This window comes from Bubalus bubalis, chromosome 3, assembly GCF_019923935.1.
Source record: "Bubalus bubalis isolate 160015118507 breed Murrah chromosome 3, NDDB_SH_1, whole genome shotgun sequence".
Taxonomy (NCBI): domain Eukaryota; kingdom Metazoa; phylum Chordata; class Mammalia; order Artiodactyla; family Bovidae; genus Bubalus; species Bubalus bubalis.
In genome coordinates, this window is record NC_059159.1 from 15,547,169 (window position 1) to 15,574,293 (window position 27,125).

The 27,125-nt window shown below is 38.7% G+C and overlaps 1 protein-coding gene across 10 annotated transcripts in view; it reads right to left on the minus strand.

Moving 5' to 3' along the window:
• TANC2 (tetratricopeptide repeat, ankyrin repeat and coiled-coil containing 2) overlaps positions 1 to 27,125 on the minus strand; it is a 363,388-nt gene that overhangs the window by 254,068 nt on the left and 82,195 nt on the right. For all 10 annotated transcript variants that reach the window (XM_044938797.2, XM_044938800.2, XM_044938803.2 and 7 more), the window contains one exon: positions 6,878 to 6,949. In XM_044938797.2, the coding sequence (XP_044794732.1) occupies positions 6,878 to 6,949 (72 nt within the window). The remainder of the gene's footprint in view (positions 1 to 6,877; positions 6,950 to 27,125) is intronic.

The window sequence follows — 27,125 nt, forward strand, 5'->3', positions numbered from 1 at the left end:
TCAAATATCCAGTAATCCTTGATTAGCTCTCATAATTAAGAGCTGCTGCTACTGCTGCTAAGTCGCTTCAGTCGTGTCCGACTCTGTGCGACCCCATAGACAGCAGCCCACCAGGCTCCCCTGTCCCTGGGATTCTCCAGGCAAGAACACCAGAGTGGGTTGCCATTTCCTTCTCCAATGCATAAAAGTGAAAAGTGAAAGTGAAGTTGCTCAGTCATGTCCGACTCTTCACGACCCCATGGACTGCAGCCTACGAGGCTCCTCTATCCATGGGATTTTCCAGGCAAGAGTACTGGAGTGGGGTGCCATCGCCTTCTCTGCATAATTAAGAGAAGAGGACTAAAAGGGTGATCTTTAGTCTGGGGTTCTTGCCTTCCACTATGCTGATGTCTTCTGTCCTAGAGTCTCTACTTTTGCCCTCTCCAAAGAGTAAGTTTCTGGACTTTGCCAAGGTTAGGGGTGAAGAGCTGGGCACTTGTCCAGCTGACTGGCTAGCTTACTTTGAGGACGACATCCCAGGGTCCAAAGGCTTCTTCAACCTTCAACCAGTCCTCCTTTCACTTCTCCTGGCTGCCATTCCTGAACTTTCTGTCTTTTGGAGGATACGCTGGATTATTTTCTTGATTTTCACTGCTACTGAGCTTAACGCTTAGTCTTCAATTATTCATATACTCTCTAGTTTCTAAAATCGTGTTGATGCTGTCTCCTCTCTAATTCCCCTTTACTGATCTTTTAATGGGTTTCTGGAAGGAGCAAAAGTAGAAGTATGTATCCATCCTATCTCTTTACTACTGGTAATATGGATTCTTATTCATTCCAAGTCATTATAAATGGCTTTGTACTTCTATTTCCGTCATTTGAATAAAGGGAGATCAGGCAGCTGTGCTAAGATCATGAAAATCACTGATTTTTTGTTATTTAGTTCAGCTTTTGTTACTAAAATTCAATTACACTCATTGATTTGAAAACTATTTCAACTGACATAATTCAGAGGTATAAGGTAAATTAATAGTCTCCCAAATTTACATCTGACATTTAATCTGACATTTAATAACATTAAACTTCAATAAGTATTAGTATCATCTTTTTCTATTAATTTGTGCTAATTTTATTTTTAGGGTTATATGGTGAGGCCACCCAAGATGGCTGTTCTCTTGCTCTGTGTACATCCCCTGCTTAACCAGTCACTGCTTCACCCATACCCTACTCATATAACTGACTTTCCCTCTTAATCACAGAGCCTAATCAGTAAATGCCTGGTGTAACCTTTAGATCAGAACATCTCCACCACTTTGATAACTTATCAAAGGGGCAGTGAGGGGAGCCTTTGCTGGTTTCCCTGGTAACCAATGAGCCAACCTAAAGTCAATTCTTTACTGTGTGAGCCACCAAGGAAGCAGAGGTCAGGGGCGGCAGCCGAGAGGAGCTACCCCATGTCCGAGGTCAGGGGCTGCAGCAGAGAGGAGCAACACCATGTCCAAGGAGCGGCGGCTGCACGGGCACAGAAGGACCAAGAGGAGCTACTCCACATTCAAGGTCAGGAGGGGCGACCTCGTCCAAGGTAAGGAGCAGAGGCTGCGCTTTGCTGGAGCAGCTGTGAAGAGATACCCCACGTCCAAGGTAAGAGAAACCCAAGTAGATGGTAGGTGTTGTGAGACGGCATCAGAGGGCAGACACACTGAAACCATACTTACAGAAAACAAGCCAATCTGATCACATGGACCACAGCCTTGTCCAACTCAGTGAAACTAAGCCATGCCCTGTGGGGCCACCCAAGACGGACAGGTCATGGTGGAGAGGTCTGACAGAATGTGGTCCACTGGAGAAGGGAATGGCAAACCACTTCAGTATTCTTGCCTTGAGAACTCCGTGAACAGTATGAAAAGGCAAAATGATAGGATACTGAAAGAGGAACTCCCCAGGTGGGTAGGTGCCCAATATGCTACAGGAGATCAGTGGAGAAATAAATCCAGAAAGAATGAAGGGATGGAGGCAAACCAAAAACAATACCCAGTTGTGGATGTGACTGGTGATAGAAGAATGGTCCGATGCTGTAAAGAGCAATATTGCATAGGAACCTGGAATGTCAGGTCCATGAATCAAGGCAAATTGGAAGTGGTCAAACAGGAGATGGCAAGAGTGAATGTCGACATTCTAGCAATCAATGAACTAAAATGGACCGGAATGAGTGAATTTAACTCAGATGACCATTATATCTACTACTGTGGGCAGGAATCCCTCAGAAGAAATGGAGTAGCCATTATGGTCAACAAAAGAGTCCGAAATGCAGTACTTGGATGCAATCTCAAAAACGACAGAATGATCTCTGTCCATTTCCAAGGCAAACCATTCAACATCACGGTGATCCAAGCCTATGCCCCAAACAGTAACACTGAAGAAGCTGAACGGTTCTATGAAGACCTACAAGACCTTTTAGAACTAACACCCAAAAAAGATGTCCTTTTCATTATAGGGAACTGGAATGCAAAAGTAGGAAGTCAAGAAACACCTGGAGTAACAGGCAAATTTGGCCTTGGAATACAAATGAAGCAGGACAAAGGCTAATAGAGTTTTGCCAAGAGAACGCACTGGTCATAGCAAACACCCTCTTCCAACAACACAAGAGAAGACTCTATACATGGACATCACCAGACGGTCAACACCGAAATCAGATTGATTATATTCTTTGCAGCCAAAGATGGAGAAGCTCTATACAGTCAGCAAAAACAAGACCAGGAGCTGACTGTGGCTCAGATCATGAACTCCTTATTGCCAAATTCAGACTTAAATTGAAGAAAGTAGAGGAAACCACTAGACCATTCAGTTATGACCTAAATCAAATCCCTTATGACTATACAGTGGAAGTGAGAAATAGATTTAAGGGACTAGATCCGATAAGGTGCCTGATGAACTATGGACGGAGGTTCATGACATTGTACAGGAGACAGGGATCAAGACCATCCCCATGGAAAAGAAATGCAAAAAAGCAAAATGGCTGTATGAGGAGGCCTTACAAATAGCTGTGAAAAGAAGGGAAGTGAAAAGCAAAGGAGAAAAGGGAAGATATAAGCATTTGAATGCAGAGTTCCAAAGAACAGCAAGGAGAGATAAGAAAGCCTTCCTCAGCAATCAATGCAAATAAATAGAGAAAAACAACAGAATGGGAAACACTAGAGATCTCTTCAAGAAAATCAGAGATACCAAGGAAACATTTCATGCAAAGATGGGCTCGATAAAGGACAGAAATGGTATGGACCTAAGAGAAACAGAAGCTATTAAGAAGAGGTGGCAAGAATACACAGAACTGTACAAAAAAGATCTTCACGACCCAGATAATCACGATGGTATGATCACTCACCTAGAGCCAGACATCCTGGAATGTGAAGTCAAGTGGGCCTTAGAAAGCACCACTATGAACAAAGCTAGTGGAGGTGATGGAATTCCAGTTGAGCTATTTCAAATCCTAAAAGATGATGCTGTGAAAGTGCTGCACTCAATATGCCAGCAAATTTGGAAAGCTCAGCAGTGGCCACAGGACTGGAAAAGGTCCGTTTTCATTCCAATCCCAAAGAAAGGCAATGCCAAGAATGCTCAAACTACCGCACAATTGCACTCATCTCACACGCTAGTAAAGTAATGCTCAAAATTCTCCAAGCCAGGCTTCAGTAATATGTGAACCGTGAACTTCCGGATGTTCAAGCTAGTTTTAGAAAAGGCAGAGGAACCAGAGATCAAATTGCCAATATCCGCTGGATCATGGAAAAAGCAAGAGAGTTCAAGAACATCTATTCTTGCTTTATTGACTATGCCAAAGCCTTTGACTGTGTGGATCACAATCAACTGTGGAAAATTCTGCAAGAGATGGGAATACCAGACCACCTGACCTGCCTCTTGAGAAACCTATATGCAGGTCAGGAAGCAACAGTTAGAACTGGACATGGAACAACAGACTGGTTCCAAATAGGAAAAGGAGTACGTCAAGGCTGTTTATTGTCACCCTGCTTATTTAACTTATATGCAAAGTATATCATGAGAAACACTGGGCTGGAGGAAGCACAAGCTGGAATCAAGATTACTGGGAGAAATATCAATAACCTCAGATATGCACATGACACCACCCTTATGGCAGAAAGTGAAGAGGAACTAAAAAGCCTCTTGATGAAAGTGAAAGAGGAAAGTGAAAAAGTTGGCTTAAAGCTCAATATTCAGAAAATGAAGATCATGGCATCTGGTCCCATCACTTCATGGGAAACAGATGGGGAAACAGTGGAAACAGTGTCTGACTTTATTTTTTTGGGTTCCAAAATCACTGCAGATGGTAGCTGCAGCCATGAAATTAAAAGATGCTTACTCCTTGGAAGGAAAGTTATGACCAATCTAGATAGCATATTCAAAAGCAGAGACATTACTTTGCCAACAAAGGTGCATCTAGTCAAGGCTATGGTTTTTCCTGTGGTCATGTATGGATGTGAGAGTTGGACTGCGAAGAAAGCTGAGCACCAATGAATTGATGCTTTTAAACTGTGGTGCTGGAGAAGACTTTTGCAAGTCCCTTGGACTGCAAGGAGATCCAACCAGTCCATCCTCAAGGAGACCAGTCTTGGGTGTTCATTGGAAGGGCTGATGCTGAGGCTGAAACTCCAATACTTTGGCCACCTCATGCGAAGAGTTGGTTCATTGGAGAAGACCCTGATGCTGGGATGGATTGGGGGCAGGAGGAGAAGGGGACGACAGAGGCTGAGATGGCTGGATGGCATCACCGACTTGCTGCACATGAGTTTGGGTGAACTCTGGGAGTTGGTGATGGACAGGGAGGCCATCGTGCAATTCATGGGGTCACAAAGAGTCGGACATGACTGAGCAACTGAATTGAACTGAAAGTCAATTTCCCCTATACATGGTAAACACTTCCACCCACTCCTTCCTCTCCCAGCAGTAAAGAGTGCTGCAATGTCCTGCCTGCTGTGCCACACACAGGACCATGCTTCAGATGTGTAAGAGTCTCCTATCCATTAAATCACCGATGCCTCTGTTGCCGAGTCTGGGCTCTTTCTTCTGTCTTGAGGCTGGGCAAGTATAGGCATGCAGGCCTGCAGGGTGCAGCCCAACAAGGATTTTATATACACAAGCTCATTTTATATCTCACTGCCCCCACTAAGGTTTACTGAGATATCACTGACATAAAGCGTTATTTAAGTTTAACGTGTATAATGTGTGTGATTTTCTTTTATATTACAATTCATCTTTTTCTTTTAATTTCTTTTTTTGTATCAAAATACTTATAATAAGGGAAAAAAGTGAAAATAGGACAAGTTTCTAATGTATTTATAATGCATGCATATTAAGAATGATTAAGTACTGCTACCGCTGCTGCTGCTAAGTCACTTCAGTCCTGTCCGACTCTGTGCGACCCCACAGACGGCAGCCCACCAGGCTCCCCAGTCCCTAGCATTCTCCAGGCAAGAACACTGGAGTGGGTTGCTATTTCTTTCTCCAATGAATGAAAGTGAAAAGTGAAAGTGAAGTCGCTCAGTCGTGTCCGACCCTCAGTGACCCCACGGACTGCAGCCTTCCAGACTCCTCTGTCCATGGGATTTTCCAGGCAAGAGTACTGGAGTGGGGTGCCATTGCCTTCTCCGATTAAGTACTAGTGTAGGTTAAAAATTCCAAATCAATCTGCATATATTATTCCTCTTTTTATTCTGCAGCAAACAGTTTTAGTAAAAATAGTACTTTCTAAAACTTGGGAAGAGCAAAGTTTGAGAAAAAGAGAAGGATTATAGAATAAATGAACCAGAGTTTTTACAGGATTAAAACACCTCACATTTGTATATCTAAGGCTTTATTTTGTAAATAAAGACTTTCTAAAAACTAAGCTCAGTAATTACTGCCTTAAATTTTATAATATATTCATCTGGCTTGGGTTCCAACTCTCATTCTTTTGGAAATGACTTCACTCATCCAACACTATTTATTTAGTAACTACTATCTACCAGGTACTTAATCTTGGCACGGGAAATACAACAGTGAATAAAGAAAACCAAAAATCTCTGAAATCATGGAACATTCATTCTAGTTTTAGATGGAGAAAATAAAGGTGATAAATACTACAAAGAAAAAGGAAGGTGGAGGTGCTAGTCTGCAAAATTTAAATGTTAGTTAGGGAGGGCCTATCTGAAAATCCACTGATAGAGTATTTTAACCTAGTTTTAAGGTTGTCACTTAAAAAAACTATTCAAAAGCCTACAATAATAAATTTTAAACAGAAAAGGAAAAGAAGTAAAATGACCCTAATCTTTGAGAGCAATTACAAACAAAACCTATTTCTTCTGAGAGACTTAAGACAAATTTTTTTTTTTTTAGACAAATACTTTTAAAAGGCAGAATAATAATACTTGCAACAAAGACTACCTCTAAAAATTTACTTTTGGCTATATTCCAAAAGTGTTACCCAGACATATACCACAGTGCTCCAAATTACTTAAAACTTTAATATCGTTTAAAAAAAGGACCATGCTGGGAGGGATTGGGGGCAGGAGAAGGAGGGGACAACAGAGGATGAGATGGCTGGATGGCATCACTGACTCGATGGATGTGAGTCTGGGTGAACTCCGGGAGTTGGTGATGGACAGGGAGGCTTGGCATGCTGAGATTCATGGGGTCGCAAAGAGTCGGACACGACTGAGCGACTGAACTGAACTGAACTGAAATGATTATCACCTAGAACCAATTAGATTATAACATTTAAACTCCTAAATGAGAAATGAGAATATCTAAATTAGACCCAGTGAAAACCTCAGTCCTCAGATTAAGTACTGGAAAGGAAGAGCTGATATCTTCCCTTTTTAATTTATTAATAAATTTAATGAAAACTTACCTTGCCCAGAGCGGCTTTGGCGAGAGTCTACACTTGACTGTCTTCGATCCGGTGGTTCCTCGCTTCCTCCATCTGAACAAAATCAGAAAGACCATAAGCAAATAGATAATGAAGCTGATGTAATACCAGCCCTGATGACATCTTTATCTTAAAATTCCTATATCTGTCATTTGTTTTCTTATCATACACAAATCAAAGGTTCTCACCCTTATTTTTCTGGGGATGGTTTACACCCTCATCTGAAAGTCTAAAGAAAGTGAATGCGTTCTTTCCTGACACCCAAACATATACACAGGGCTTCCCTGGTGGCTCAGTTGGTAAAAAATCCACCTGCAATGCAGGAGACCTGGGTTCAGTCCCGGGTCGAGAGATCCCCTTTAGAAGGAAATGGCAACCCAATCCAGAATTCTTGCCTGAAAAATCCCATGCACAGAGGAGCCTGGTGGGCCATAGTCCATGGAGTAGCAAGAGTCAGACACAACTTAGCAACTAAACTACCACCAAACATACATACTCTACTCTGTGTATAATGAAGCAATGTAGTCTACTCTGAATTTCATTCACAGAATTTCAGTTTAAAAGCCTTGATTTAAAGCAATGTCTAAGTTAATTATAGCTGCTTATTTATCTATAGTATGTCAAATAATCCTTAGGGCTATATGTTTCACTATAATAAAAATTACATGTTTTATGAGAGATCATAGGAAAATTATATAATACATGAAAGAGCAATACAAATCAGAATTGAAAAACTCAGAAATGACAAGGCAGAAACCAAGAAAGAGTTAGAAATCAAACAAAAATCATTTCAATAATGAAGTCTGAAGTATAAGAAATACAAGAGCAAATAAATACAAAAGATCTTAAAAAGAAATACAAAGTAAGATGGAAGAAAATCTTAAGCAAATTTTTTAAAAGGAAGAAATAGATTAAAAAGTATTTTCAAAAAGGGGATACATATTGGAGATAGGCAAAGAAGATCTAGTATAAGGATAAAAATAGAAGTCCCTAAGGAAGAAAACCGAAGTGAGAGGACAGAACAAATACTAAAAACCAGAAGGCTTTTCAGAGGGAAAAAAGTGGCTATGTATATGTAATATATATAGTTACATGTATAAATACATTTATATATACACATGTACATACATATATATTTAAAACTATTATATCTGGTGGCTCAGATGGTAAAGAATCTGCCTGCCATGCAGGAGACCTGGGTTTGATTCCTGAGTCAGGACGATCCCCTGGAGAAGGGAAAAGCTACCCATTTCAGTATTCTTGCCTGGAGAATTCCATGGACAGAGGAGCCTGGAGCTATAGTCCATGAGGTCACAAAGAGTTAGACATGACTGAGTGACTAGCACTTTCACTTTCATATGTGAAATTACATATTTTAAGAGCACCTTGTGTACTACTTAATCAAGTTAGATCAATGGACCAGGACATTTTCTACTAAAATTACTAGACTTTAAAGAAAAAAGGATCATCCCAGTATTGTAAAGTAATTAGCCTCTAATTAAAATAAATAAATTTAAATTAAAAAAATAAAGAAAAAAGGGAAAAAATAATTTGAGTATTTAGGTATCATATGATAAAGAAGGGAAAACAATAGAAGAAAATGGAATAACATATTTGAAACACAAAGAAAGTTTGAGTCACAGGCTTTACAATGAGTAAAACTTACCTTTAAGTATAAAGAAGAAAGAAAAACTATTACTAACATGCAAGAACTCAGGGAATATTGTTCCCATGGGACTCTTCCTAGCTCTAACAGAGAACTCATTTGAGGCAATCAAAGTGACTAGAGAGACATTAAATAAGGACTGGCGATGAGCAATAAACATAGGGTTGACTGTAGAATTAACCCTAAATTAGGGTCTTAGATTATAGTATGTAATAGCTATAAAATCTGAGCATGAAGATACAGTACAACCAAAACAAATGGAGAAAGAATAAACAAACAGAAAAAAACTGATTTCAGTAATCAAAATTGGTAGTGGTAAAGTTGTGAGACCACTGTATTTTAAAAAGAGGGATAAAGCAATGAATAACTATTGGATACTCTGACATCGTCCCCTTGCAGAACCAGAATTCTCAGTGTGGAAGAAAGGAACTATAGATATAACAATACAGAAGTTAAATAAAAACTCTATAGTATTGAATCTATATTACAAACATTAGTACAATCTTATGAGTCACACATATGCCTTAGCTCTGTCCATTTAAAATATCTAGCACCTTGACTGATTAAGTAGTGATGTCCATCCCTAGGGCCCAGGCTGTGATCCTAAAATGCCATTCTCCATTAAAAGAAAGAACTAGCTGGTTTATCAAAGGAAATGTACTAGTTGAACTTGGATCACCCTGACATATGCAACAGTAAAGACACTATCAAAAACAATGTAAAACTGAGGTCATAACAGAAAGACTGAGTGAAACAGCTCATCAACATGCAAGAACTCAGGGAGTATCATCGTCCCATGGACCTCTTCCTAGCTCTACCAAAGAACTAACTAACTAAGGGTACAACTGATTGTAGATCATAATGACGCTGAAAAAAGAGAAAAAAAAACAAAAACCCATAGCACCACCACACTAACTGGTCACTTTCTGAGGTTGAGAGGGATCTAGTTCATTATCTTGAAAACTGGGGAAATGAAAGAATTAGCAATTCATCTCACATTTCCTATATGAACTGTACTAGTAGCCAAAAAGTATATAAGAAAGAGCTCTCTTTAAAATTATTCCAGGTAATAAGTGGGAAACAAAATATAAAACACCACTATTTCACAACTTGAAATTAATTAATATCTCTGTAGGCAATGAGCAACAATGGCTAATAACATCAAAAAAGAGAAAAACAAAACAAAACTGGACATGATATACTTCCTGATTATAGAAACACAACAAACACAGTTTTGCCAAAGCAATCAAACCTGGGTCTGGTCAAACCTCTCGATCTAGCTGTCACTTTTCAGGAAAATTGAAGGACAGAAAAAAAAAAAGGTTGGACTGTTTTTGAGTGTATAATCAACAAAATACCGACCGTGGGAAATTCTACAGGTCAACCAACCAACCCAGGTCTCTCAACAGATAAAGGAAAAAAGAAAGTATTATGAAGTCCTAAATTACTATGAAATTATGGTTCATTTTATGAAAAGATACAACTGTACCAGAAATCTGTGGTATCTTGTATCAGGATGTGTAAGTATACTCCTAGTCAATTTTCCTGACTAGTAATCATCTAATTTTTAATGCAAATTTCTTTCTTCTCTTTTACTTTGGAATAAATTACAATGAGCAACACTTATATTCAGGCATGTCTTAAATTTTCATTTTTCCATGTGGATAAAATTACATTATACACATCACATTCTGTTTTAACATCAAAACATGCCCTTCAAGTGTGTGATAAATAATATGACTAAAATACAGACATTTCCCCCTACCAGCACTGTCTTTCTAAAGAATAAAAGGAGAAAAAGAAATAAAAAACAAGACTTCAAATAGTATTAAATTTGCACAATCTTCAGAATGTTGGGATATCAATAAACAACCTACAGGAAAAATACAGACAGTAATGGTTTAAGACAGTTTTGAGTCATCCAGCCAATGGCAAGACAAAAAGTCATCAATTTTGATACCATCATAATCTAAAATGTTTAAATTGCCTGAATTTTAAAAATTAAATCTGAAAACCATGGCAGTAAATTTAAGCAATTCATTCCTCTAAGACTGAAATCTTAACCATGTCTTACCCCAGAGGAGGCTAGTCATAAGTGTTGAGATTAACTCTCAGGTAAAAGTAACAGTTAAAGATTTTTTAAAAATAATAAACTCACCATTGACCCAAGATGGTGTAGAGAAGAAGTTCAAGCTCTTTAGAAGTGTTTGTGGTATGCTTATGCAATCAATGACTCCATTATCCAAAATAGCAAGACTGCAATGATGTACAGTATTTTAAATCTTTTTGCTTTGCTTAAGACACACTTTCTTCACTACAGATAAGACCTCCCACACATTATACATACATCTACATTTATGGACAAAACAGAAGACCTTCAGTCATCGAGCAAGTCAAACTATTTGCATAAGACTGATTACCTCATCCTGGGGTGTAGAAGGTAGAACAGAACTGTGTCTGTTAAAATTTAAGTTAAAATTTACTCATCAAGTTTGAGTTCAGATGTTCAGACTTTCTTCAAATACACTTATTTAAACTTCACAGAGGAAAGCCCACTGATATAACAGGTTCAGTCCAGTTCAGTTGCTCAGTCATGTCCGACTCTTTGCCACCCCATGGACTACAGCGTGCCAGGCTTCCCTGTCCATCACCAACTCCTGGAGTTTACCCAAACTCATGTCCATCGAGTTGGTGATGCCATCCAACCATCTCATCCTCTGTCGTCCCCTTCTCCTCCCGCCTTTGATCTTTCCCAGCATCAGGGTCTTTTCAAATGAGTCAGTTCTTTGCATCAGGTGGCCAAAGTATTGGAGTTTCAGCTTCAGCATCAGTCCTTCCAATGAATATTCAGGACTGATCTCCTCTAGGATGGACTGGCTGGATCTTCTTGCAGTCCAAGGGACTCTCAAGAGTCCTCTCCAACATCACAGTTCAAAAGCATCAATTCTTCAGCACTCATCTTTCTTCTTGGTGACTTCCCTGGTGGCTCAGACGGTAAAACATCTGCCTACAATGTAGGAGACACAGCTTCAATCCCTGGGTGAGGAAGATCTCCTGGAGAAGGAAATGGCAACCCACTCCAGTATCCTGCCTGGAGAATCCCATGGACAGAGGAGTCTGGTAGGCTACAGTCCACGGGGTTGCAAACAGTTGGACATGACTGAGCGACTTCACTCACTCACAGCTTTCTTTATAGTTCAACTCTCACATCCATACATGACTATTGGGAAAACCATAGCCTTGACTAGATGGACCTTTGTTGGTAAAGTAATGTCTCTGCTTTTCAATATGCTGTCTAGGTTGGTCATAACTTTCCTTCCAAGGAGTAAGAGTCTAATTTCATGGCTGTACTCACTATCTGCAGTGATTTTGGAGCCCCAAAAAATAAAGTCTGCCATTGTTTACCCATCTACTTGCCATGAAGTGATGGGACTGGAGACCAGGATCTTAGTTTTCTGAATGTTGAGTTTTAAGCCAACTTTTTCACTCTCCACTTTCATTTTCATAAAGAGGCTCTTTAGTTCTTTGCTTTCTGCCATAAGGGTAGTGCCATCTGCATATCTGAGGTTATTGATATTTCTCCCAGCTATCTTGATTCCAGTTTGTGCTTCATCCAGCACAGTGTATCTCATGATGTACTCTGCATATAAGCTAAATAAGCAGGGTGACAATATATAGTCTTGACATACTCCTTTCCCTATTTAGAACCAGTCTGTTGTTCCATGTCCTGTTCTAACTGTTGCTTCCTGACCTGCATACAGATTTCTCAAGAGGCAAGTCAGGTGGTCTGCTATTCCCATCTCTTTCAGAATTTTCCATAGTTTGTGGTGATCCACACAGTCAAAGGCTTATATATAAAAAGCCTTTATATATAACAGGTACAAAATTAAAAAAAAAAAAAAAAAAAAAAAGACTTGATTGTCCAACTTAAGTGCTAGCTTTTAAAATCAGAGCTTAGATTTCCTGGATCAGAGAACATTTGTTTTTTCATCAGCATACTAAATTAAATCCAGCAAGTGATACAGAACAATACACTTTTAATACTAAGAAACATTATTAATAGACTTCCTCATCCATTACTTAAAAGGGAAAAATGTCATAGGAATATTTACTTCCTAAGGTGAACAGCTTTCAACTCAGGTTATAAAGATACTACAACAATGTTAGTTAAACAAACAAACAAAAACCAACCACATACAGATATTCTGTATTTAGTGATTTCCTACAAAGAAATTTAAGTTAGAGAAAGTCTAATAAGACAGTGCCTAACTAATTCCAAGACAAATGTTTCCTTTCCCGCAAGCAAAGGATACTTTAAATGATGATTCCTCTCAGTCTAGGATCAAAATATTACAGCTGAAAAATAAGGTAGCCCCAGCCCACTAAAGCATTCTCAGTTAGATAATGTGCCAGAATAAATATCAGATTTGATTTTGTGAATTAAGATTTTAAAGTTGATTGTCTTCAATCCTCCTTTAGAAGCATAAATGTATGACCTTAATAGAAGGGGTGGGAGGTACTACGACTACATACATATAATCTATTATGCACATAAAGTTTTACTATCCGGTGTGAATCTACAAGAACTCTACACACTTAATGCCAACAAGGGCAGACATGAACTAGATGGCATATAGAATGTAATGAAAATGCAAAAGGCCCAGGAACATAAGTTGGATTTATTTATTAGCCAAGGGCTATTTACAAAGAGATAAGCACAGAAGATGGTCCCTGGCTATATAAGCACAACGATAAACAGAAAAGATGAAAAACAGCTCATCAGTTTGGTGTAGAAAAGAGAAAAGAACTACAATTTGTTCAGTATCTATTCTCTACTGGCAATGGGTTCAGTAGGTCTCTACATTATTCCATTTAATACTAACAATAATTCTAGGAAACAAGTATTATGCCCATTTTAAATGTAAGACAGATTCAGAGAAGTAAAGTGAACTTCCCCAAAATCACAGTTCATATTAGGTTGGTGCAAATGTAATTATGGTTTCAGACCATGAATTTTAAATCATTATAAACACATCTTTATTAATCAAAATAGGAATCATTACAATCAACACATTTTTAATAATGAGAAATAAGTTTGTTTATTGTTCTAGCATAAAAAAACTGTGCATTCGACAAATTCTTGTAAGCATTTTCTGCATCCTGCTGGTTGTGGAAGTGTTTTCCCTGCAAAAAGTTGTTGAGATGCTTGAAGAAGTGGTAGTCGGTTGTCAAGAGGTCAGGTGAATATGGCGGATGAGGCAAAACTTCATAGCCCAATTCGTTCAACTTCTGAAGCATTGGTTGTGAGATGTGTGGTCGGGCCTTTCTGTTGACCAATGCTGGCTTGCAGGTGTTGCAGTTTTAGGGGCTTCTCATCTATTTGCTACGCATACTTCTCAGATGTAATGGTTTTGCTAGGATTCAGAAAGCTCTAGTGGATCAGATGGGCAGCAGACCACCAAACAGTGACCATGACCTTTTCTTGGTACAAGTTTGGCTTTGGGAAGTGCTTTGGAGTTTCTCCTTGGTACAACCACTGAGCTGGTCATCACTCCAACTGAGAAATGGTTCACTGGTATTCCGTAGAGTAAGAGAAGACGACACTGCAAAATGACAACTTTTTGTCAGCTCATGAGGCACCCATTTATCAAGTTTTTTCACCTTTCCAATTTGCTTCAAATGCCAAATGACCATAGAACTGTCGACACTGAGTTCTCTGGCAACTTCTCGTGTAGTTGTAAGAGAATCAGCTTTGATGACAGCTCTCAACTGTCGTTGGTGTCAACTTTTGATGGCCAGCCACTGCGCTCACCTTCAAGGCTCTCATCTCCTTTGCAAAACTTCTTGAACCACCACTGCACTGCACACTCATTAGCAGTTCTTGGGTCAAATACATTGTTGATGTTGTGACTTTTCTCCACTGCTTTATGACCCATTTTGGACTCAAGAAAACTGCTTGAATTTGCTTTTTGTCTGCTATCATTTCTATAGTCTAAAATAAATATAAAATAAACAGCAAGTAATGTCATTTACAAAAAAAAATAAAAGAGAAATGTACATTAAAATTATGTGTAAAATAATCACATTTACTTAGAATGTATTCCAACATTAAATGGAAAATTTCAACAATGCAAAAACTGCAATTACTTTTGCACCAACCTAACAGCACTCCTAAAATTAAGTCTCTGGTTTCAGAAATCTGGCTTCATTCCCAGACCCTCCACTGCCTTTTACAATAACAAAGAAATCATTAAGGTAGTGGGGGTAGTCGTTTGCAACTGAAGTAGAAAGAGAACACAAGTAGAGACCAACTAAGAGTCTACTGCAAAAACCCAGGAAAAGATGAGCACTTGGACTAAGGGAGTAGTAGAGGTGGTGAGAATCGGTCAGATTCTGGATATATTCTGAAGTATAGTGGAGAGAATCTGCTGTCAGAAGAGAAAAATAAAGAAAAGAAGTCAGGATTAATTCTGACATTTGGGGTAAATGATGGATCTGCAACTTGTGAGAGAACAGGTTTGGGGATGAGAAGAGTGTTTGGACCTCTGTTTTGGACATACTGAGTTTGAGATGCCTATTAGACAAATAAGCAGATATGGACAGACATACGTGAATACAGTCATTACATAATCACATTTAAATGCATGATATCCCCAAGGGAGTATAGACAAGAGCCAGACAGAGAGAGAGAGAAAAGAGGTCAGAGGTCTAAGCCTTGGGGCTGAATTCTATATGCAGAGGCTGTGGGTATGAGGAGACACCAGCAGACAGTAAGAAGTAGTGGTCAGAGAAGAGGAATAAAACCAGAAGAGTACAGAAGTCAAGTAAAGAGTTCATGGAAGGGAAAAGATCAAATGTTGATAGGTCAAGTAATATAAACAGTGAGAACTGATCACTGAATTTGGTTAATGTATTTGATATAGTATGGTTCCTGTGAAGTGGTAAAATCTGAATGGATTAAGTTCAAGAGAGATTAGAAAGAGCTTCTGGGAAAGGTCTTGTCTCTTCCTAGACAAGGAAGATAACCCATGGAGACCCTGGATATTCTCTCTGCCATCTTACAATATGGGATCAGGTTAACACTATGAAAATTCTGGCAGATAGACAGAAAACATCAAGATCCTTGTGGATACTGAATTACTGAAGAAAACTATCCTATCTCTGGACTATGTTACCCAATAAATCCCCTTCGTCATATTAAGCACAGGTCAGTAAACTAGTCCACAAGCCAAATCCATCCTGCTACCTTTTTTTTTTCCCTAAAGACAGCCAGTGAGCTAAGAATAGTTTCTACATTTGCAAGTAACTGGAAAAAAGTTTAAAAAATAATATTTTGTGACAAATAAAAATGGTATAAAATTGAAATTTTAAGTGTCCATAAAATTTTATTAGAATATGGTCATGATCACTCATTTACATACTTCTGTGTTACTGTGATACAGTAACACCCTATGAAGTTGTGGTGAGAAATGAATGTAATAGCAAACACAGCATGCCATCTGGCACTAAGTAAACACTTATTAAATGATAACTGTACTCTTCATCTATCATCATCATGATCAACAACATCCTTTCACCAAAAGATGGCTTAAATGTCACTTTCTATCTTCTTTGTAAAGACTTTCTGGTGGCCTATCAGAATTAAATGTTCCCTCTTCTGTGCTTCCAAAGCACATTATACCTATCTGTTTTACAGCACTGCCACACTGAATAATAATTATTTATATGACTATCTCTGGACTGTAAAATGTTCAAAGCTTGTCTCTGAAAGCCTTATTCATATGGTATTTTCAGTGCCAACTTTGGAATATATAGCTATTCCTTAAAAAAAAGAAGTTGAATTAATTTTGTCAAGGCCCAGCTCTAAAATTAATGCCTTTATCAAATCAAGTCAAGGAAAAAAAAACAAAAAAGTGGTATTGAAATGGTTTGAGATACAGTTTTAGAAGTTCAGTGTTTATCTTTTCTTATCCCAACTATTGCTATAAAAGAAAAGATGAGCAGCATCATTCTAAAGCACTATGACCTTATCTTCTACTTCAATCTCCATAATCTTTATTTATCAATAAAAATGCTCACAGGGAAGCCCAGGCCCATCTAAAAGTTTATTTAGTTCTTAAGAAAATATACACAGAGTTTCTCTAAAGAGAAAAGGAAACATTCCACACCAGACAAAATATACTGGTCAACATGCCATCAGTACTACAGCTAGTAGTTTTCAAAAGTATTCTATACAGGCTTCCCTGATGGCTCAGATGGTAAAGAATCTGCCTGCAATGCAGGAGACCTGGGTTCAACCCCTGGGTCAGGAAGATCCCCTGGAGAAAGGAATGCCAACCCACTCCAGTATTGTTGCTGGGATAATCCGAAGGTCAGAGGAGGCTGGTGGGCTACAGTCCATGCCGTCTCAAAGAGGAGTTAGACACGACTGAGTGACTAACACTTTTGGGGGGCTTCCCTGGTGGCTCTGATGGTAAAGAATCTGCCTGTAATTCAGGAGACCCAGGTTCGATCCCTGAGTTGGGAAGGTCCCCTGGAGAAGTATAATCTTTATCTTTCAGTAAAAATATTCATAGGGAAGCTCAGATCTACCTATAAGTTTATTTAGTTCTTAAGAAGACATGTACAGAGTTTCTCTAAAGAGAAAAAGGATTGTACACCAAACAAACAACTGATTAGCAGGCCATCAGTACTATAGCTGCTGCTAAGTCACTTCAGTCGTGTCCGACTCTGTGCGACCCCATAGACGGCAGCCCATCAGGCTCCCCCTACTTTTCAAAAGCATACTATAAGATATTTTCAAAGTTTGCCAGAATATAAAACTGCCTAGTTCACAGGTTTTCACAGACCTAGCCTGTATACTCTAAATTGAAAAAAGAGTAACTTTTTTATGATGAGTTATTAATTTATTTGCCTAAGGCATCCAAAATGTCCTAGAAAGTCTGATCTGTAGCTCAAGAAAAGTTCTGCTCAACAGAATGTTTTGATTCTCATGATGGAGCTAGTGCATCAGTAATGATGACTAATAACAGGGAAACAAAACAGCTCTGCTAATTGTAAATGGAGCAATCACCAGTAATAATGTCAGTATTTTAAACGCTGATGACTGTGCTTTCAAGGTGCACAAGCCTAACACTAAGTTGTTGTTGTTCTTCAGTCACCCAGTAGTGTCCAACTCTTTGCAACCCCACGGACTACAGCAAAACAGGCCTCCCTGTCCCTCACCATCTCCTGAACTTTGCCCGAGTTCATGTCCATTGCACCCGTGATGTCATCTAGCCATCTCATCCTCTGACACCCTCTTCTCCTTCTGCCCTCAATCTTTCCCAGCATCAGGACTTTTCCTATGAGTCAGCTGTTCACATCACATGAAAAATACTGGAGCTTCAGCACCAGTCCTTCCAATGAATCCACAGGGCTGATTTCCCTTAAGATTGACTGGTTTGATCTCTTGCTGTCCAAGGGGACTCTCAGGAGTCTTCTCCAGCCCCATAGTTCGAAAACCTCAATTCTTCAGCACTCCATCGTCTTGACAGTCCAGCTCTCACAATCATACGTGACCACTGGCAAGACCATAGCCTTGACTATACGGACCTTTGTTGGCAGAGTAATATCTCTGCTTTTCAACACACTGTCTAGGTTTGTCATCGCTTTCCTGACAAGAAGCAACCGTCTTCTGATTTCATGGCTGCAGTCACCATCCACAGTGCTTTTAGAGCCAAAGAAGAGGAAATCTGTCACCACTTCCACCTCTTCCCCCTCTACTTGTCGTGAAGTAATGGGGTTGGATACCATGATCTTAATTTTTTTAATATTTAGTTTTGAGGTGGCTCTTTGACTCTCCTCCTGTACCCTCATCAAGAGGATCTATAGTTCCTCTTTGGTTTCTGCCATTAGAGTGGTATCATCTGTATATCTGAGGTTGTTGATGTTTCTCCCCCCTATCTTGATTCTGGCTTGCACCTCATCCAGCCTGGCATGTCTCATGATGTGCTCAGTGTAGATTAAACAGACAGGGTGACAGCAGATAGCCCTGTCGTACTCCTCAATCTTGAACCAACCAGTTGTTCCATACAGGGTTTTAATTGTTGCTTCTTAAACCGCATACAGGTTTCTCAGGATACAGGTAAGATGGTCTGGTATTTCCATTTCTTTAAGAGCTTTCCACAGTTTATTATGATCCATACAGTCAAAGGCTTTGGCATAGTCAATGAAACAGAGGTAGATGTTTTTCTGGAATTCCCTAGCTCTCTCTATGATCCAGCAAATGTTGGGTTTGTTTAATGCTTTTCTCATGATTGGATTGGGATTAGACTCAGATTATAGGTTTTGGGGAGAAAGACACAGAGGCAAATTGCCATCCTAATCATATCAAGAGGACACACTATTAATAGCATGAAACTAGTTAAATATCCTACATAACTGAAAAGGAAAAAGTGAAGCTCAAGCTTCTTAGACTGCGCCAACATTAATGAAAATAGCCATTACCTACTTGGTCTACATTATGGGCCAGGGACTATGGTCAATGTCTTATGAATTCATGTCACTCAATTCTCAATAAAACCTTATGAAATAAATATTAGCTTTCTTCTTCTTCTTCTTCTTCTTCTTCTTTTTTTTTTTTTACTAGATCAGGAAACAAGAGCTGAGACTTTAAGCAAAAATGGTCACAACTACAGAATTATTAAGAGCAGGACTCAGATCTGAGATGGCCTGATTCTCTAAGGCCCATTCTCTTCTCCACCATTCGAGGTCACCTCCCTGCAAAAGGGAATAGAGTTATTTTTGCATCTATACACAGACATACCATGACATGTTAAGGAGCTCTAACAATATGGTTGTAGGAGATGAAAACAAGATGAAAAAATTCCAAGGTGAATTTGAAATAATCTCTGATTTCAAACTTCTTCCTCTTGGATTGGGTACTCAGTAGAGTTCACTATAGTTCTTGAGCTTGATCTAACATTTTCTTCTCCACATGGAGTTTCCTAGTATGCATAGATATCTCCACACATAAATACTTCTTAGAAGCATAGAATGATAGAGCCAGAAGGAATTGGAGGTTTCTTTGTCTCTGTCAATTTATTTTATTTTTTTACATTCTGTGAAGCTGAAGCTTTAAAGTAACGTCCAGCATAGCAATCTGTAATAGTTAAAAATATAAATGAATGTCAACAATAACTGTATATATACACATGTATTTTTTAGGAGATTCCCTGATAGCCCAGTTGGTAAAGAATCTGCCTGTGATGCAGGAGACCCTGGTTTGATTCCTGGGTTGGGAAGATCTGCTGGAGAAGGGATGGGCTACCCACTCCAGTATTCTTGGGCTTCCCTTGTGGCTCAGCTGGTAAAGAATCTGCTTGCAATGTGGGAGACCTGGGTTCAATTCCTGGATTGGGAAGATCCCCTGGAGAAGGGAGAGCCTACCCACTCCAGTATTCTGGCATACAGAATTCCATGTAATGTATAGTCCATGGGGTTGCAAAGAGCCAGACACAAGTGAGTGACTTTCAGTTCACTTCATACTTTATATTTAGTGTTCTTATCTATTGAAACCAGATGCTGAGGAGGACATATATGGGTCTCAATCTCAGTTGCACATCAGAATGATCTAGGAACCCAGGGATTTTGAAAAATATTCAAAACTCCAGCTATTCTCCCAAATCAATTAAGTAAGAATAACTGAGCCTGAATCCCAGACAGGAATATTTCTTTAAAGCTCCCTGGATGATTCCAAATTGCAGCCATAGTTGGGAAATATGAGTAGAGATTAAGTTGTGCTGTGATAGTGATGAACTGAATCCATCCGAAATTTTCCAGTGCTAATGCTGAAGGTCAAAGCTACTAACTGCATGGAAGGATATGATCTCTCAGTTAAGGACAAAGATTATATTCATAGGTTTACTCTTTGATCTCTTTTCTTCTGTTTACCTTTTATTATCATTTATTTTGGTGACTTGGGGGTGGCGATGTTGTAGACTAAATGGGGTAATATTGCGTAATGCAGAGAAGAGTTTAACCTACAGTTAACTAGTCTGAATGTCCAAATTTGTACTGGGCTTGATAAGTTATATTACCGAGATGATGATTTTATCTAAATGTAAAGTTTCCTAAGATTCTAAAAACTAGAATAGCCTCTGCTTCTTTCTATTAATCTGGGCCTCAGAGGAGTCACAGCCTGTAAAGTATGAGATGGGATGTTCAGGAACAGTACCAGTTTGCAAAGACAGGTGGGAATAAAAGAACATCATGCACTGAGGGAAGTTCAAAGAGTTTGGTAATGGCTAGAGAACAGCAAGTAGGGGGAAGAGGCAGGATATAAAAGTAGAAAAGTTGGCAGAGGCAAAATCACAAAAGGCATAATCATTATTCATGATGATCAATCTGACCTTTCTTCTGTAAGTGGGGGGAAGAAAATGACAGGCATTAAGCAGGGGAGGAGCATGATCTGACTAGTGTTCCGAGAAGATAAATTTGGAATGCATATATAACTGGCACTATGGGGTCCCAGGCTAAAGGCAAAGAGATAGCTGCAATAAGTCCAGAGAAAAGAATGCCTGAATAAATGCACTAATATTAAGAATATAGAGGAAAAGCTAGATTCATGGACTATTTGGGACTTAGAACAAAGACTCTGTATCCATTTAAAAGAGTTGTTTCTAACCACTGTCATTAATTTTCTTTCTCTTTTTCTTCTTTAAATCCATTCCCACCAGGCATTTGCCCACACTACTTCAAAAAATTTACACTTACCAAGATCCCCTATAAAGTCCACTGCTAAATCCAATGGTCAGTTTTATTTTTGGACTGATTGACAACATGTGATGCTGTTAATCATACTGGAGCTTTCTCTTCACTTAACTTTCAAGAGCCCACACTTTCCTACCTCTGTGGCTCCTTCTTTGTCCGTCTCCCTGGCTTATTGTTTCTCATTTCCCTCATCTCTAAATGGTGTACTGCCCCAGGGCTCATTTTTCTGATTTGTACTCTTTGCTGTGTAATTCCCTTGGTCATCTCAAACAGATCCATGGTTTTATGTTTCATCTATACACTGATGATTTCCAAATTTATATCTCTAGCCTGGACCTCATCCATGAACTAAATCCATATTTATGGAGTTACCTACCCTACATCTCTACTATGAATATCAGAAGGACATCTCAAGATTTAATGTTTTAATATTACTCCATAAAACTGCTTTTCTCACAACCCTCTTCATCTTTGTAAAGAGCAACTTCACTCTTTTAGTTGCTCAAGTCAAAAACCTTGGAGTCATCCTTAACCCATCTTTTTCTCTCTCACTGCACATACAAGCCAACAGTAAATCCTGTCAGCCATACATTCATAACATATCAAAACTACCTCTCACCCTTTGCTACTGGTCCAAGCCACCTTCATGTATAACCTGGTTCCCTGCCCCCGCCTGGCTTCAACCTAGTCTCAACATGGCAATCAGAATGCTTCTATGAAAACACAAATCAGACTATGATACTCCTCTCTTCAAAACCCTTCAAAGATTCCCCCATCTTAATAAGAATAAAAGTCAAAATTCATAGGTCAAGGTGCCATATAATCCCCTCTCTGACTTCACTTCCTATTACTCTTGCCTCTCTGGCTTGACTGAGGGGTACTGGGTTCCCCTCACTATGTTTCAAACACCCCAAGAATGTACCCATATCAAAATCCCTGCCTGGAATACTTTCTCCTTCGATATCCGTTTGGCTTGTTTGTTCACCTACCTCAGGTTGATACGTAACTGTCCTCTCTATGAAGCCTTCCCTCACCACCCCTAAGTAAAACTGTATCCACCCACACACACCATATTTACACAGATATACTTTTTTTTCTCCCTTCCCTGCTTCATTTTTCTTAGTAGATATCACTAACATATTCTACATTTTACTTATTTATCTTAATTTTGGCCATGTTCTCCACTAGAATTTAAGTTCCATGAGAGTAAATCATTTTGCCTTCATTGTTCTATCCCCATGCCTAGGACAGTATCCAATACATAAGATGTGCTCAAAAATTAACTCTTGAATTAATTAATTTGCCTAGGTGAAATGAGTAAAAGGAAGAAATTCTGGCTGCCTTAGAATTATTAACTTGGGTATTTCACTGCACTAATTACAATGTCATTAACCAAGCTATAGGATACAAGGTGGGAGACTGGGAAAGAGAAAAAATAAGTCACTCTAAGCAAGGACTCAATTTAAAATCTGATTTAGAGCAGCATCAATGTCTAAATTTAGAACTAGGTGGAGGGAAACATGAAGGGCCAGAAATAGAATAATTTAATCCCTTGAAAACCAAGTTAGCCACTCTCAAATAAGAGTTCGGTAATGATTCTCAACCCAAATATTTTTGCTTTACTTTAAAATCCATTATTCTACGAGGGCGCTCCTTACTCATCTAACTGCTTGAAAACTGGAAAGATCCATCTACATAACAACTAGCTTTTTGAAATCTTTATTTCAATGTCTCAAATACACTTCAAACTCAAAATATCCAAACATGAAATTCTGACCTTTCCCTCACCCTTCAAACCTGACACTCTGTAGCAAAGCTCCCCATCTCAATAAATTCATCACCAAATATTGTGATTCTCCTTCTTAAATATCTCTTGAATTCATCTTCCTGTCTCCATATCCAATCTGCATCCATTCCTGTATCCATTCTCTTTTGAATGTTTATATTACTCTTCTGAGTAATCACTTAGAAATGCAAATCCAGTAGTTATCCCATTTAATGTTTAAAATGTTTAAATGCTCTCCCGTCAGATGAGATAAAAATTCTTAACATGATCTATAAGGTTTTATTTTTTTCCAGCTTCATTTCTAATTAGCTCTCCCTTTGTTTTCCTAATATTGGCTTTCTTTCATTTTCTGATCTCTACCCTCAGGATATCTAGAGCAGAAACCTGAGAAATAACTACCATAAACTCAGGGAGTCAGGATAAAATGCTTTTTTCACCCAAAATTCTTGCCTTCATATATGAAGATAAGTTTCAACTGCACTAATAACACAGAATTTTATATCATATAGTTCATAATAAAAGAAAGCTTCATATTTATTTCTCTTCTTCCGTAAAAAGAAAGATAGCTACTGACAGACTAAAACTCAAATCTCTCCCTCCCCACTTCATTCCTGAGGCACATCATCTTTCTGTTCTGACTGATAACTACGTTTAAATACACTGACATTGAAAAGCCCAAAGTAAAAAAGGCCCACAAATCATATATTATCTAAAGAGCTTCAATTTTCACAAATAAATTATTCTTACCCTGTATTACTAAGTAATACTTTGCTGGCACTGGTTTATACATAAATTTTTTTTTTCAAATACTCAGCATGATATTATGTGTAATACCTAATCTTTACTGTGTTATTTGTGATAATGATGGCAAGGAAAATGAAAATTCACAATCAAAATGATTTAAGAAAAAAATGTTATTAAAGCTAACAACATGACCTTAACATACATTGTTGGTTTTGTTCAGTCACTAAGTTGTGTTTGACTCTTTGCGGCCCCATGGACTGCAGCATGCCAGGCTTCCCTGTCTCTTACTATCTCCTGGAGTTTGCTCAAACTCATGTCCATTGAGTTGGTGATGTCATCCAACCAACTCATCTTCTGTCACCCCATTATTCTCCTGCCCTCAATTTTTCCCAGCATTAGAGTCTTTCCCAATGAGCTGGCTGTTTGCATCAGGTGGCCAGTGTATTGGAGCTTCAGCTTCAGTCCTTCCAGTGAATATTCAGGGTTGATTTCCTTAGGAAATCAGTTCGGACTGACTGGTTTGATCTCCCTGCAGTCTAAGGACTCTCAGAGTCTTTTCCAGCACCACAGTTTGAATTAATTCTTTGGTGCTGAGTCTTCCTTATGGTCCAACTCTCACATCCGTGAATGACTAGAAGAAAAACCACAGCTTTGATTATATGGTCCTTTGTAGGTGAAGTGATGTCTCTGTTTTTTAATACACTGTCTAGGTTTGTCATAGCTTTCCTTCCAAGGAACAAGCAACTTTTAATTTCATGGCTGCAGTCACCATCTGCAGTGATTCTGGAGCCCAAGAAAAGAAAGTCTGTCACTGTTTCCATTGTTTGCCCATCTTTTTGCATGAAGTGATGGGACCGGATGCCATGATCTTTGTTTACTGAATGCTGAGTTTCAAGTCAGCTTTTTCACTTTCCTCTTTCACTTTCATCAAGAGGCTCTTTAGTTCTTCTTTGCTTTCTGCCATAAGGGTAGTGTCATCTGCATATCAGAGGTTATTGATATTTCTCCCGGGAATCTTGATTCCAGTTTACGCTTCATCCAGCCTCACATTTCACATGATGTACTCTGCATATTAGTTAAATAAGCAGGGTGACAATATACAGCCTTGATGTACTCCTTTCCCAATTTGGAACCAGTCCGTTGTTCCATGTCTGGTTCTAACTGGTGCTTCCTGACTGCATACAGGTTTCCCAGGAGGCAAGTTAGGAGGTCTGGTATTCCGATCTCTTGAAGAATTTTCCACAGTTTGTTGGGATCCACACAAAGGCTTTAGTGTAATCAGTGAAGCAGAAGTAGATATTTCTCTGGAATTCCCTTGCTTTTTCTATGACCCAATAGATGTTAGCAATTTGATATCCGATTCCTCTGCCTTTTCTAAACGTAGTTTGTATATCTGGAAGTTCTTGATTTACATACCACTGAAGCCTAGCCTGAAGGATTTTGAGCATTACCTTGCTAGCCTGTGAAATGAGCATAGTTGTATAGTATTCCAACCATCTTTGGCATTGCCTTTCTTTGGGAATGGAATGAAAAGTGACCTTTTCCAGTCCTATGGTCACTGCTGAGTCTTCCACATTTGCTGACACACTGAGTGCAGCACTTAAACGGCATCATCTTTTAGGACTTGACATAGCTCAACTGGAATTTCAACACCTCAACTAGTTTTGTTCGTGGTAATACTTCCTAAGGCCCACTTGACTTCACACTCCAGGACGTCTGGCTCTAGGTGAGTGACCATACCATCGTGGTTATCCGGGTCATTAAGACTTTTTTCTATGTAGTTCTTTTGTGTATTCTTGCCACTTCTTTTTAATCTCTTCTGCGTCTGTTAGGTCCTTGCCATTACTGACCTTTACAGTGCCCATCTTTGCATGAAATGTTCCCTTGGTACTCCAATTTTCTTAAAGAGATGTCTAGTCTTTCCCATTCTACTGTCTTCCTCTATTTCTTTGCATTGTTCACTTAAGAAGGCTTTCTTATCTCTCCTTGCTATTCTCTGGCACTCTGCATTCAGTTGGGTATATCTTTCCATTTCTCCTTTGCCTTTCACTTCTCTTTCTCAGCTATATGTAAGGCATCCTCAGACAACCATTTGCCTTCTTGCATTTCTTCTTCTTTCGATGGTTCTGGTCACTGCCTCCTGTACAATGTTATAAACCTCTGTCTATAGTCTTCAGGGCACTCTATCAGATCTAATCCCTTGAATCTATTTGTCACCTCCACTGTATAATCATAAAGGATTTGATTTAGGTCATATCTGAATGGGCTAATGGTTTTTTTCCCTACTTTCTTCAACTTAGGCCTGAATTTTGCAATAAGGAGCTCATGACCTGAGTCTCAGTCATGTCCAGTCTTGTTTTTGTTGACTCTATTGATATACATAATATACAAAACTCAAAAATAATATTCCTTTCTTTAAGCTTGTCATTAGTAAGGTTCTTACTAGAGTATTACCATTCTGTATTTTTCTCCCAAGAAACTAGGAAATGTGAATACAATGATGAAGTGGTTGAATACTAGAGATCATTAGGATCAAACAGAATATAAAAATATTTAATCAAAGAATATGGAAGGAACCGTATAAAGAACCAGAACACAGACTTTCATGTAAATAAGGACCTTTGAATATGACAAAATAGCATTACTAAAAAACACTGGAGTAAGGAAAGGCTACTAGACAACAAATAGGGTGGGAAAATTGTCTTTCTCCATAGGAGAAAAAGAAAATAAGATCCCATTCTCACACCATAACCCTATCACCAAAAATGAATTGAAAAAAGAAAAAAAAAATTAAAAATCTGAAACTGAAAAACACAACTTTAACCATTTTAAGAAAATATAGAAGTATATATCTGTGATCTCTTAAAGAAAGATTTCTGAAACAAAATAGGGGGAAAGAATGTTAAATGTGAATAAATTAAAATTTTAAACTTCTATTCAATATGAGTTTCGAGTTTTAGTCTCATAACCAAAAACAAAGTTTTAAGACCAGACAGAGACTGAGAGAAGATATCTGCCATGAATGTCACAGACTGTGAATCAATCTAAAGGTCCACAAACTTCTGAAAAGAAAACAAATATTCTAGGCTTTGCAGACATGTTTTCTGTTGCAATTACTCACCTCTGCCACTATAGTGCAAAAGCAGCCATAGACAATATATAACTAAATTAGTATGGCTATGCTACAATAAAACTTTACTTATGGACACAAATCTGAATTTCATATAATTTTCACATGGTCCTTTCACAAGGTCTGTCTAGTCAAGGCTATGGTTTTTCCA